Source organism: Mytilus trossulus, chromosome 5, assembly GCF_036588685.1.
Source record: "Mytilus trossulus isolate FHL-02 chromosome 5, PNRI_Mtr1.1.1.hap1, whole genome shotgun sequence".
In the NCBI taxonomy this organism is placed as follows: Eukaryota; Metazoa; Mollusca; class Bivalvia; order Mytilida; family Mytilidae; genus Mytilus; species Mytilus trossulus.
The window spans coordinates 24,985,190-25,000,468 of record NC_086377.1 but is presented as its reverse complement, the minus strand read 5'-3'; the positions used below and the strand labels follow the sequence as shown (position 1 = coordinate 25,000,468).

The window sequence follows — 15,279 nt, the reverse complement described above, 5'->3', positions numbered from 1 at the left end:
ACAATACCGAATTTTCACATTGTTTTTTTCAAAATGGTCACAAAGCTTCAAATTTGCAATTTCTTTAATGAAAATTGCACGAAAAAAATTAAAACTACCCATAACATTTCGGTTTTGTACATTTCACGAGTAGAAGATTAAATAATTTAGTCAAATACAAACTTACAACCCCATCAAAGTATCATACTATACCTAAATTTCAAGAAAAACAACCAAAAACTTACCACAAAAAGACTCATTTTTGTAAGAGTTATCTCCCCTTCCAATGTTAATTTCCATAGGAAATTAAAAATGTTGATTTTGAGTTTTCCTCAAGTTAGATTTTATGGGACTTTTTTCTGTGTATATAAAGGGCATAATGCTATAGATTAGAACTAAAACATTTTCTGTTGCAATTAGTTTGAGGTTAAATCTTAGTTTGACTGGACTATTAGGGCAGGCACATACTTACAGAACATCTCTGTGAAAATATTATGTGTATTATGCAATTTTCTGCATTGTACTTGATCAGGAACAATTCAAAGCTGACCACTTTTATTTGATTTGTACGAACTAAAACAGTTGAAGAGATTATGACCAAGAAGCAATTAATGCTATAGCTAAATGTATTCAAGGACAACTAAACATGACGGAGAAAAAGAATCGTAGTTTCTTTGAAATTTCCTAATATATCAACGGACGACTTTGGAAAGCAATACGAGGAATTTCTCTATATAAAAAATAAACTGACCATGCCAATCATCAACACCCTCCCAGCAATAGTTAAAGATACTAACATCAAACGAATTATTATAATGCTAAAGAAAATACAAAGTTATTTAACTTTAAAATTGTGTCTATTGTGCGGATCTCTTAAATAAGTTTAAAGTGGCATTTCCGAGTAAAGATTTTTGCAATTTAAAATTAATGCAGATCTCATAAAATTATAACGAAATCACCCCCAAGTGATCAGTCCGGACACAACAGGAAATACACGTATTATAATATTTAAACGACGCATACACAGTTGGCCAGTGGTATATAATGTAGTTCCGAAAAAAACTGAATGAAAAGGCATACTTTTAATGTAATTTCCTTTCGGTCCGGTCTTGAATTTGTTATTGAAATCTATGAAATCAAATTATAGAAAACATCAGTATGATAATGCCAACAATATGGGCAGTCATATGGATGATGATAATGATTCTGACAAACCATCCATCAGGAGGATTTCCGCCAGATGCTTTAACCGGAAGTGCTTCATTTACTAAACACCATGCAGAAATAACACGTGTTGCCATTCGAATTGCTGTTGGTAGATACATAAAGGATAACAACTTAACAGTGATAGATGATACAACCGATGTCATTGACGCAGTTAACACATTATTTGGAAATGGTTAGTACGTATTTGTTTTATTTGTTTCTTCACGAGAGTATTTCACACTCTTTTAAGATCACCCCTTCTGTGGTAACATAACAGTACTTGGTAGGATATTTCACCAAAATGCCACACCTAATTTTTTTTATATTCCAACAAAGAATACATTGGCCAATGAAACAAAATTTGGAAAAACAAGAAACAGTCTACAACCCAATACATATACCATAACAAATTAACAACATATTTCTGGAGATTAATGATCTTTTACCTCAAGTTTGATTTATACTTCAGAATGCTTAGATGTGGGCTGCACTGTTGATTATTTTGTAGACAAATGCGTGTATAGCGCTACAAAATATAAGCCTAGTATTAAAGACAACATTATATCATTTCTTATTTTGTCTTGTCCTTTTTTGCATCTGGTAATACTTTTCAAATTCATAATATTGCAATTATATAACTTATATTTGAATTGACATAGTACAATATAATAGTGTTTATTTTTACTTTTTCGTAATCCCTTTTCATCTTTAGTTTTTCATTAGGTGCCTTTTCTGTGTTTTTTTTTTTTTTTTTTTTTTTATCGCATACCAATTAATACAGGAGTATACTTACTAACGAGACAACTAAACTTAAAGTCATAATAAACGAGTGACCGGTGAAAAATAATGGTATTCCAATTCTAGAACCAATGCATACAAACATCATAAACTTAGTCTTCTGTGCACGATTTTATCATTTTTTCGCATAACTTCGTAAAATCGTCAATTTTTTTTAAATCGGTCAGTGTTGTTGTGAAAATGTGGTAGGTAATTGAAGTTAATGTTTTGAAGCCGAAGTTTAACGATTGTCACCTGTCTGTCAAAGATCAACACAAAAGCATGTATATTGAGTACGTGTTTAACATGTACAATCAGATAACAGTTTCTTTAAAGGACATCCATGCGTATTACAATCACCAGAGTTTTACGAGATGGGTCACACGGAAGTCACTTTGCATACAGTTTTATGTCGGGGAATTGCTTCCTAAAAAAAGGAATTAAAATAAAGTCAACTTCTTCACAATATGAACAAATTAAAGATTTAAAAAAGCCAGTATATGTATATAAGTTTTATAATGGAAACTATCCATCGAGTTATAAAAACTTATGCATTATTTTTTTTTAATTTGAGGTTTCTTTTGACTTTAACCATCCGAATGAAATGTAAGCTGGCAATAATTAATTACCATTTTTTATTTAACAATTAGCTCTGTTGAATATGTTCTCTTATTACCGTTTTGTAAATCTGTTGTTTAAGATAAAAAAAAAAAAAAAAACAGGAATGTATAAATCTTTAAAAAAAACTGTGTTCTAGCTAACAAAATTTGATGTGCTGTCACAGATATTCTATTCGTGGTGGTCAAGTTTGTAGATGGCATTTTGTCAGTTTTATTAATTTTGTGTTTTCTCATTTTAGTATATCTATTTTTCATTATCATCTCAATAATTTCAGATTCAGATGGCTATGAGAAATTCATTGAAAAGGAAACTGATATAGTAGAAAATGTAAAGGATCAGGAAAAGTCAAAAGAGGCTCATATACACTGCAATTCTGAACAGATTGAATTGGGTAAGACGGTGTATAATGAACATGCCTATAGGTTTATAAATATTTAAGATATCCGCTTGTTAAATATTTTTTGAGTGTATCATAGTGTCAGACGTCACAAATATTATTCGATCTTCTGAACAAAGGTATGTCCAACGACACTCATGATCATTGTGTAATTTTATCTTGATAAAAATTGTATTGCTTTGAAGTATTAATCATTATATTGGGGTAATATATTTATCATTTTTTTTTATTTATTTTAAAACTTTTTGTAAATTTTTCATGATTTTGTACAATAACATGAGTTTATTTTTTCCCAATAGTGATTTTTGAACACTGTTCACATGTGTTTCCTGATTGTATTCATGCGTTCATGCTATATTCAAATGGTAATTTTGTGAAAATCTAGGTGGTCAAGACTTGTTTAATTTGAAAATGTATTTCATACATAAAAAATAATCAAGTAGAGTAAAACAACGGTGTTTTTTCATAAATAAATCTAAAAGTATATAAAATTTTAACATACCAGTAAATCCTTAATAGTTTATGTTTAGAAAAAATTCAACCTCCAAAAGCTACTTATAACTACTGTGAAATCACTAATATTCGTTGGATACCAATTTTCGTAAGTTTCGTGGGAACAAGAGAACCACGAATTCAAATGTTCAACGAAATACAAATTTTGTAAAGGAATGAGTGTAGACTTGACCAAAACCACGAAATTAAATATCCACGAATATGTAAGTTTCCTCAAACCACGAAAATTAGTACCCATGAAAATAAATGAATCCACAGTATACAGTTGCTACTGAGGTTAATGACATACATGTAAATGATTAAATTGTATGTATATTTTCAGCTCACAACCATGTTATAAAACTGAGAAAACAAATTGAGACACTGTCACAAAGTACGGAACCAGATCTCTCTTTGATTCGCAAAATGATTGGAAAGTGTATTTATACTATACAGGCTTTTTATAGCGGCACTAACTGGGTTGAAATGAATGGGGATATTGTTTACAAAGATTTTGGTAAGCTGTCATATGAAAACACAAAATTAAAGAGCAGTGGAGACACAACGTTGCTAATGCAGACAGTTTCTTGCGGGAATTTTTCAAACAATCTAATTAACATTAAAATTATTCTACATAAAGGACAGTTCATTACATTCACACATTAACAAACGTTTCTAACTTGCAACTGTTTAAGTGACTCAAAGTGAAAGGGATTTACACAAAACTGATAAAAGCCTTCAATTACTGGGCTTATATAACAGATATATATATATTGTTATCCTGCATTTTTAAAAGTGAATAACAGAACATGTTTGCAAATTAGCAAATCAAAATATTCATTTTCGGTATCATGACATTGATTGTTAATGCATTCTTCCTGTGGCATAGGTGTCCCAAATAGGGCGTTAATGGCTATTGCTGGTACATCGGTGGACACTTGCCAAGATTGTGACAATTCTGGGTACGTAGATTATATAAATAAACAGTTGAAACCCATAAAACGGTGCCCATGTAGCTGCAAAGTATTAAAAAAAATAATTGCTTCAAGCATATTTAATCTATTTGTGTTATCTTCTGTGATACTTGATCCTCATAAAAAGTTGTTTTCATTTTAACTACTAAACTTAACCTATATTATCACAAAAATAAGGCATGCATTGAAAATGTTCTCCTTTTTGGACCACATGAACACATGTTATTTTGATTTCATTCGAGTTTGGTTGTTTTAATGTCCATGTTTTCTTGCAATATTAGCATAAGTGAACTATAAGTAAATATAACTCAGAAATAATTCCTTCATGTTCCCATTTTCATAAAATAACAACTACTATCATATATTTGATATATATTTTCTCAATATAAACTACATACACCTTTTAACACCACGCAACAAAATACTCCAAACTGAAAATTCAGAACAGTTCGAAGCGCGGTGATATAATTTATAGCTATGTAACAATCACAATACATATGTGTAGTGAAGAACAGAATACAAAGTGATATAGATGCATTACTGAATAAAAACGGGCAAATCTGCTTTTCTTAACAAAAAGCAATACAAACATAAACAAGATTCTGTTAACATCAATATGTATATTTAATTTTTCATACTAAGGTTTATTCATCAACAAGAATAGCTGGTCTTAATCAAGTTTATTCTTTTTTGATTGCCTTCAATCTTGATCTTGGTATTTGAAGTGCCCTTCTTGATTCAATGATAACAATCACAATGAGCGAGTCTCGTGACACTATAGGCATGTTAGTATAAGAAGAAAAAGGGATATACCAAAAGCCAGACAAAAACTTGAAACACACAATAATAGCAAAGGCAGAGGGTGTTTATTTGATATGTGTACATCTTTCTTTTATTTCATAAGAACAATAGAGAATTCCTGCAACAACAACTTATTGGTAAGCGATATGTTGACTAGCGGATACCAGACGGGCCAAGATGTCCAACCTCCATATAGTATGTATATATTTTAGACAAACTGAATTTAACCTTATGCACTAAAAATATTGATTGATTGATGGTTGGTTGCTTAACGTCCAGTGGTAAATATTTCATGCATATTCAGGGCGAGAACAAGTTCACAATAAATACAATAGGTAGGTTGGTACAAAAGATGCCATCTGGGATGATGGTCGGGGAAATTCGGACTGCTACTGGAAAATGAGGGTATATTGGATAGGGACAGAAATTTTGCTTTGAAACAGGCCACCTACGGACCCCTCAAAGAGTTGTTGCAAGTGTTCTTAACGTGCAAAGAGCTTTGCACTCTCTTTACACGAGGCATCGGATTTAACGTCCCCCTTCTCACCGGACATGACTGCGAACTTGATACATCCCGCACAGCCAAACGGACGCCCCACTTCGGCAAGTGTTTTACTGCCGGTCGGTAGAAGACCAAGTGACCATACGTCTATACCCCAGTCACCCTTGGGGTGTGCACTAAAAATACGATACGAATATAAGTTTAAGGCGAAGTGTACGTAATTGCACGCACCTAGTGGAATACGGGATTAATAACGTTCGACGTTAGTTACGCAAGTTATCTCCCTTACTCCAAGAAAGGACACACGAAAGAGAAAATACTTCTTGCGGTCTATCACAAATCCAAAAAGCACGCCCGTGCTGTCTTAAAAAACCTAATCATGAGAAATTATCTGAAATACTCCATTTAGAAATCAAAGCATTCTATTGTTTCGTGCAGCCTGACTTTAATACTAGTTGATTTATTTTGTTTCAGACGCATGGGACATGAAAGCCATTTCGTGTAAAAACTTATATCAACAGATTGTAAAATCGCCTCACAACAGAATTATAAATAAATAAACATGTGACGATTCTACTTCTATTATTAATTATTTAATTATTAAAATTAAACCTGAATTGACCCAACAATATCGTTTTAAAAGCCGTAGTTTTGAACAAAAACACACAGTACTCAACTTAAAGTTTTAGCGGGTTACCGAACAATTAATGAATGACATATGAAATTATTTATTAGATTGAAAAAACGTTGACATGTTCGTATTTTGTGCTAATGAAAATTTTAGGACATGTTTTATATCAATTTAGAAAATAAGACGATACCAAGAGAATAAAATTTGACGACTAGTCTAGGGCAACACTTACAAGTCGAAAGAACAAAGACGAAAGTTAACAAATTAGGCCCCAAAAATATACTCATAGTAAACTAAAAAGTGATCACTCTAAACATTTATCTTAGAATAAGTAAAAACTATGTCATTCAACTTCCAGTTTTCAACTTTTTATACATGTCATACATGTGCAGAAAATAAACAGGTGTCTTCTATTCCGTCCGAAATTTATTGAAAATCTAAATCTAAATTTAGAACCAAATTGAAATTGAAATTACAAATACACAAGATTCATGTATGATAAAAAATATCACACGTCATTTCTTCTTTTTTAAATTCCAATTTCGAAGAGATAGCAAAATTATTTTTTTTTTATTGTGCCTGTGTGCATCATTTCAAATTAGAGAACAAAATGTAATTTTGACTGAGTAACGTGTTTTTCCTAATAGGTCTCAATTCAAGATTATGAATGAGTAGAAAAATATCATTACGGTTAAAGAAAAGAGGCCAGGAAAGTTTTGTGGCACTTGTAACTGTAATTTAATGTTTAGTGGAATGAGAGGTGAAATAAGTTCAGACTTTTTATACATTTCGATAGCATTTTAAAGATTTTTTTTAAAATTTAACGGAAGTCTACTGCAAGGAATGCATATAAACGACCTCAATGATTATCCAGGAAGATCTCGCACTCAGTCACCTCTATGCTTTCACTTAGTTCATGATAATAGATCATAATACAAGAATTGAGAAGCCCGTGGTGTACTAGTAGGGGCGGATCCAGCCATTAAAAAAAAGGGGTCCCCAACCCAGGACAAAGGGGGGATTCCAACTATATGTCCCCATTCAAATGCATTGATCGGCCCAAAGAAGAGGGTCCAACTCCCGTAAAGATCTGCCAATTACTTGTCCAATAATGTAAGAATTTGGAGTTTCATATCATTTACATTCAAAAACAATTTATAGGATATTACTTTTCTTATTATCAACATTGACCCCCCCCCCCCAAAAAAAAAATGTATCCGATAAAAATCGTTGAATATAAATCATTTTAAACTCCAAAGATTTGTATTATTGGACTTATAGTTTGCTGGTTGTTACTCACTTTGGTTCAAGTCTTTTACTTCACAATATGGTATTTGTTTTTCGTAACTATTTTTTTCATGAATAAGGCTGTTGATTTTCTCGTTGGAAATTTTTTGCATTTTTCATATCGGGGTTTTTGTGGCCTACACATTATATTTTGTCCCTTTAATTGTTGAAAAGAGTTTGGTTGTTTATAGTTATTGCTTACATCGACTTCATTTAACCAGTGGCGGGTAGTTGACTCATTGGATGTCATACCACATCTCCTTGTTGTTTTATATGAAATAAATAGGAAAGCCGTGCATTTGCATTATGCAGAAGCTATATTCGTACGGCACTTTGCTAGGTAAACCCGTGTAGCAATACAGTATGAATAATCTACGTGCATTACACTGAGTACATTCTTGTAACATTTTATTAGGTAAATTTTTAAAGCATCGAACATGATAATTCTCATAAGGTCGCATTCTTATATAATTAATTTTACACCAGTTAATTTAAAGCGTTACTCTATATTCATCGCTATTTAATTCATTACCCTACACAAATTTTATTTCATAACACTGCATGGGTATGTTACGGTCGTTATTGCACTGACTAGGTACGTCGATCTCAAAAGAATCACATAAGGTGTAAGGTTTTCATTTTGAATATACATGTATGAAATATCTGCGACTGGTAGTTATACCAAATACTCCGATCTTTTCTAATTTTTTTTTAAAATGTATGTATAAGCGAGTCCTTCTTTTTAACCTCATTGCGGTCTAAAAAATTCTGAAGATAAAATGAAATGAAGCGCTTTTCTGGATTAACCTAGATAAGGGACACTAAAGGCAGAACATTTTAAAGCCACGGATGTATAAGAACTAAAGAAGTTGAAGTACCATAGTATGCATTGTGTTTATTGTTTAAATCCGTGTTCCCCCAAGGGTGACTGGGGAAACGAAATGTGGTCGCTTGGTCTTCTCCCGACCGGCAGTAAAACATTTTCCGAAGAGGAGGGTCCGTTTGGCTGTGCATGATTTATTAAGCTCGCAGTCACGTCCGGTCAGAATGGGAACGCTATTCCGATGACTCGTGTAAAGAGAGTGCCACACTCTATGCCCGTTAAAAACCATTACAACAACTATAATTTAAGGGTTGAATATGTTGACTGTTGCACGCGGCAAAATTTCTGTCCCTATCCAATATACATGTACTCTCATTTTCTAGTGGCACTCCAAATTTCCCAGACCATCATCCCGGATGGCCTCTGTTATGAACAAAACTTCCTATTGTTTTTATTATTAACTCGTTCTCATCCTGAACATGCATGACATATTTGCCACTGGACGTTAAGCAACCAACAATCAATCAATCAATTTAAATCCTTTAATGTGGATTTTTAACAAATAATGCATGGAAGAAACAAATATTTTCTTATGTTACTGAAACTTCATTCAGCAAACATTACATCATTCTTTGTCATTTAGTTAAAGAAAAGGGAAAGTAATAGAGATTGGGAATTTTGTAAAATAAAATATGTTTTGGCAGAGATGCGTCTTTAGCATGTGTGTAAACATGACTAGTGAAATAGGTTTATGATGTAGACTATATTGTGTGCAAATCTTCAGATTAACAACATGCAGAAATGACGAACATGAAAATATGCAGACAATAGGTCTACTTTTTTAAATACAAACATACAGAAGTAACTTAAAGATTGAAAACGAGGTGTATACCCGATCTTAGTATTAAAGCCGATCAATTCTTTCTGACAACACTGTGTTAACCGGGACGAATTCAAACTCGATATTTGATTCATAAAAGAATTAAACAATCCATGCCAGCATTGAAAAAGGTTCGGAAATCACTCTAATATAGAAAAGATGAAATTAGAGTCTACGGCAATTTTTTTTGATTTGCGGTAAATTAATTTACAAACTTGCATTTTCTTTTGCGACAGAAATATTCTTTAAAATTAGTTAGTTTATTTCCTTATCAAATTATAGCGTAAGATCATTTGTAATACATAGGAAGATGGGTAATACACACGAACGCCATTGCTACGGCATTGTACGGTTTAATAGAGTTTCGACGTAGAAGTTGTGGCGACGTTACTGCAGACAATGACGTCGCCAGATAATTTCAATGTTCCAGCCAAAAACTAAACTTCAACAGAGAGTAGCGTAAAAACTAATACGGTTGCTAAGGACTTTCTTTGCACCGATGGATTCGTCTTTCATTTTTAAATCGTATATCAGTTTTAGAAAAAAATCCATTGTCCAACAAAATAGAAAATCTTGATGATGTAAAAATACCTGCTAATTTTGATGATTTTCCCTATATATCCTTTGTTATTTTGGTGTATCTTGTAGTTAATTTCAACGGCTCGTATCTCAAAAACGAAAACGGTTACCCCCTTTTTTTATTTCATTTTCTGGTGTAATTTTACAAGCATTATTCGTATGTGAAATTTAAAAAAAATCCATTGTGAAGTTTAATTACGTACACTTCGCCTTAATACATAAATGTTACCTAACGTTTCATTCCTTTCAATTGATTAAGAGTTATTCTTAATGTCCAAACGTGTAGTTACTTTCTAATTGCATATGCTTATTGTGCAACGTCTGCTGAATACGCCCGAATATACTACATTAAACAAACAAATACCTATATTTAACTCGTATTACAACGGTTTCAATATCTAAATATGATTAATAGTACTTTATGAGCGCATCTGCTTGTGATGAAACGTGATACAAATCGTTTGTTTTATCGTCATCTGTTGCATGCAAATAAAATAACTATCAAAAAAGATTCAGATTTATTTTAGAACAAATCATAAATAATACTTGAACAGTAACCCATTTCAAAGCCTTAGATTTAAACATTCAGTTATTGGTTTTCTTCTTATGAAAATCTTTTTTTCAATTTCCTTGTTTTTGCATAAATTCCTGTCCCACAAAGAACTTTCACAAAATGAACATGTGTATTCGATAACTATATATAAAAAAATCAATATGAAAAGCTGTGGTATGAATGACAATTAAACATCTCTTCATACAAGTCACACGCATTGTAAAAGTGAACACTATAGGTCAAAGTATGCTCGTTAACACGGAGCCTTTCCTCACACTGACCAGCATCAAAACGATAACAACAGTACTCCAGGTTTTTAACTAATGATTGGCGCATACAAATGCTTCGGTTTCAAACAGGCGTAAATATTCATACTTACCTAAGATCATAGTGCAGCATCAGAACTTAGAAAGATGCACTTTTAAATATCAATTAAAATTACTTAACTCAAACTAAAGACATATTAACAAAAAAAAGTAAACGTACGCTTAGATTGATCTACGAGATAATGTCAAATCAAATTGATTAAATATAGCGTAATAATTGATAAATGACAAAAGAAAGACAACAATAACATTATACAGCCTGCCGTTTAAGAGATAACGTTCACAGGTTAATAAACATATTTGTTGTAAGAAGTCCATGGTGTACGGAGATATATTTTACAAAAAAAGTATGTTTGATGTTCATTGTACGAGAACAGGAGTCAACAATTATCGTCAAAATGAATACCTGGATTTTGTATACATCGTTTTTACAGTTAGAGATTTGTAACGTCAACCAACGTTACATATGAAGAGGAACATATGCGTATAAAATAAAAGGCTATCTCATTGTAGAAACGAATGACAACTTTGATCAAGGGAAGTGTGGATTTGGAGGTAGTACTGACACTGAAAATGGTTTCCGAACCGCCAAAGGTGGAATTAACAAAGATAGATTAGACTCTACGTATTCCCCTCACCGCCATCTACATTATAAAGCATTTTATGCGGCACGGAAGGCAACAGAACAATTTCTAGTAGATCAGGGTATAACTTGTTCTAATTATAACATTATTTTATTGTTTTGTTCATTGAATATTTGTTTAGAATGCAATTTAATTTCTGAACATATTAATGTTAAAAAGAAATTTTGATTTTTTGTTCTTTTCAACAAAATACAATTTTTCACATGAATGGTGTATAATGCAGTGATTTATATGACGAAATATGTCGTACACAAATTTGTTTGTGTTACAGATATAGGTATCATAAACGACATGAACGCAGACACATTTGTACAGATATTTGGGTTGGTTAAGCGTTACCAGGCGTCATTTGGTTTTGTGATAGATGACACTGGCTCCATGGGAGACGAAATTGAAGAAGTTCGAAAGGCATGCATAGATATCATCACTAATGTTTTCGGTACTCCAAATGCGCCATCCAATTACATTTTAGTTACGTTCAATGATCCAGGTAGTTGTTATAACATTTGTGAATAATGAAACAATACGAATATACATACTCAGGACTGAAATCATGATACAACAGTCAAAGATAGCATTATTCTCAAGTCAACATTCAGTCCGTCGTAACTTGTGAACCTCGTAAAATACATTTGAAAATTATGCATTTTTGTAGAGTGAAATATGCAACCCTGACCAATAGTTTTAATGAAACGTTCCTACTCATACAATTTCATGGATTTATAAAACATCACCAGAAAAATCTGAATAAACTCGCACAACACACAAAATACAAGAATATATTTTATTTTCTAATTTTATTAGAAAATTTTAAAAAACCCAAAGGTAAAACAATTATATGAAAACCGTACATATAAATTTTGTATGTGATAGAAAGACTTATTTGTTTAAGTACTTTTTTTGTTGTTGCTACACTTGAAGTATTTGGTGTAATGTTTTAATGATTGATTTGTAAATCATTCTATCTTTTAAACAGGTAGATGATGTCATCGTATTTCATATGTTGTTGAAGCATACCGACAGTCTTAGTCCGTCTGCATGAACTTCTGTTTGTATCTCTACATTATCTAGGCATTTTAATTGAAGTAGTATATTCATGTAAACTAACACAGCACTTATAGTTAATTGAAACTATTCATAGTCAATATTAGTATAATGAACGTTATTTTGAAAAGTCTGTTGATAACATAACTCTGTTTTTAAAATATTGTATTTGTAGTAAAGCATATGCATCGCCTAACGACCTCAAACGGACTAGAAATGATAAGTGCACTTGGTAATCTTACTGTAGAAGGAGGATTTGACTGTCCGGAGTATGCAATGAGCGGATTAGAGAAAGGTATAACATTAATATGTAATATTTGGACATGTGTCTCCATTTCAACATACATTTTCTATCCATTAACTGTTCAATAGTGTGACATAATTTCACTGGTTCTTTTTAGAAAAGTCAGATCAGATCAGATGTATGAATTCACATCCACTCCATTTTCTATATAGGGATTGCTTCATCTATACATACAATTATAAATATCTATTATAAGATAAAATCCCTGCGTCGTGTTTTAGTTAATTTATGTCTCGCATGCATGATTTTTTATTAGTTATTGTGTTTGGCTTAACTAGATTGTAGAAACAGCAGGTACTCTCAAATCGTACTTATTTTTAATTTGACATGTTCATACAATTTGTACATCATTTTTGTTATTAATATTTACTCATTTTGTGGTTTATCTCGTCTCACTATTTTAAATAGGTATCAATAAGTATATATTGTGACGATAAATGTTTACTACTTATGTTTCTCGTACTATGACCAACAAATGAATTATTTTGTAAAACATATTAACGTACTCCTTACAACAAAATAAGTCTATCTGAATTCTTCTTTGTTCTTAATTTTTTAATTTAAGGCAGTTTTATCTAAGGTTATAGTCGTCTTTTTGACATAGCTTTTCATCATCTCTTTCTTTATTTTATATTGTATTTATAATGTGTCATAGATCAATTTATTCGTTCAGTGTGTGTTTACCAGTATTTGATAATATTTCTTTTTGATTGAGTTAAGCCATTTCAATTGATATTTTATTGTTTGTCTTTGTATGTTTTAATGTTACACTACTATTTCAGGTTAGGGTGAATGTTGACGCCTGTAACCTGTAAAAACGTTTAAATCCGTTGCATTTGTTTATATCTGTCCTTAGTTAGGGATCTTTTGTTCAGTGATTGTCGTTTTTTGATGTGGTTCAAAGGTGTTTTTCTCGCGTTTTTTTTATATTTATAGTTTGTCTGTTCGAATAAATTTATACCACTAGAAGTCAAAAGCTTAGTTTTTGGTGTGACCCAAGGCTCCCTTTTAAAGCGTTTCTTTGATATGGAATTGTTTCTTTTTTACACATTGTAACTTGGATTAAGAACTGTCTCACTGACACTATTACTTGTATGATATGTTCATAACGACCTTAAAAACAATCAAAATACGTTTTGACTCGCTTATATAGCTTTTGGTATGAGTACATGGAGTACGCTTTTTCCCTTAACGCTATGGAAAACAAAGATTTTTTTGTCGAAAAGGATTATAAATCATCAATTAGCTTTTGCATATGTAAGCATTAGTACATTTAAGCGATTTGAGTATGTCTATTATAAGAAGACGCTTAATACAAACTAATGTGTCTGTTTTGATCTTTAAAGCTATTGAGTTATGCCAAGAACAATCCACGATTTTCTTCTATACTGATGCTCCAGCAAAAGACGAAGCAGAGAGAGATACTGTTATAAGTGCTGCAGAAGAGAAACATATTGATCTTCAACTTTTCGTGCAAAATGAGACGTGTAGTCCCTTGAGAAAAAGAAGAGCTACCGGTACTTAATTCTTAATATAATTTTGCATAATCTGTCGAAGATTAATTAATCAATTAATTTTATATTTTTAATGGTCGTTATTTTCTTCAATAGGCAACCATTTAATTACCCCAACCTCTCTTACAAAAATAAATTTTATACAAGCAGTATCTTACTTTGTTCTTTTTGTGCCCCATCTGTAGACGATAGTAGAGGGACATTATGTTTTTCTGATCTGTGCGTCAGTCCGTCCGTTCATCCCGCTTCAGGTTACAGTTTTTGGTCAAGGTAGTTTTTGATGAAGCTGAAATCCAATCATCTTGAAACTTAGTAAACTTGTAGCTTATGATATGATCTTTTAATTTTAAAGCCAACTACGACTTTTGACCCAAATTTCACGGTCCACTGAACATAAAAAAAAGAAAATGAGAGTTTCAGGTTTAAGTTTTTGGTCAAGGTAGTTTCTGATGAAGTTGGCTATTATTAAATCAATACACAATATTTAAAGGGAAACACATTATCAACACGCTTCTAGATGTAATATTTTGATAAAGGCAAAGGAGAGTAGTCAGCTTTTCAAGCTCACTTACATTAATTCGTACACGAAAGGTATGTGTTCCCTTGTATTTCAAAATGAACTTCATATTATTTAACAGATTCGCTGCATCGAACGGAGACACCTTCATACATCGTGAATATGCCGTAAAGAGTCAAACACTTACAATTTTATGGTATTATAATATTCCCATTATTCATGTGGACTGTTACATATTTTAACATATCTATATATATCATTCAAGACCGTAGAAAGCGTGATGTGGAATCACATGTATATTCTCAAGTGGCCGAAGGTACAGGAGGGGCTATTTATCGATTTAACACATCGTTATTGGGTGAACTAATGATACAAATAAGTGAGGTAAGATCATTTAATAAGGGAAAAAGTTTCAAAAAATGTGTTTT

At 31.9% G+C, this 15,279-nt stretch overlaps 1 protein-coding gene across 1 annotated transcript; it reads left to right on the top strand.

Moving 5' to 3' along the window:
* The first annotated feature begins 1,132 nt into the window (after positions 1 to 1,132).
* LOC134717780 (von Willebrand factor A domain-containing protein 7-like) lies at positions 1,133 to 14,345 on the top strand. Its single transcript, XM_063580274.1, has 9 exons — positions 1,133 to 1,378; positions 2,858 to 2,974; positions 3,816 to 3,989; positions 4,362 to 4,434; positions 5,351 to 5,442; positions 11,342 to 11,533; positions 11,744 to 11,962; positions 12,692 to 12,811; positions 14,167 to 14,345. The coding sequence occupies exons 1-9, from the start codon at positions 1,138 to 1,140 to the stop codon at positions 14,343 to 14,345; spliced, it is 1,407 nt and encodes a 468-aa protein (XP_063436344.1). The 5' UTR covers positions 1,133 to 1,137.
* Positions 14,346 to 15,279: the final 934 nt, after the last annotated feature.

Coding starts and splice junctions, on each gene's coding strand:
- LOC134717780 (XM_063580274.1), top strand. CDS start 1,138: ATGATAATGCCAACAATATGGGCAGTCATATGGATGATGATAATGATT. Junction 5,443..11,341: donor AGATGTCCAACCTCCATATA/GTATGTATATAT, acceptor ATCTCATTGTAG/AAACGAATGACAACTTTGAT. Junction 11,534..11,743: donor ACAATTTCTAGTAGATCAGG/GTATAACTTGTT, acceptor TTTGTGTTACAG/ATATAGGTATCATAAACGAC.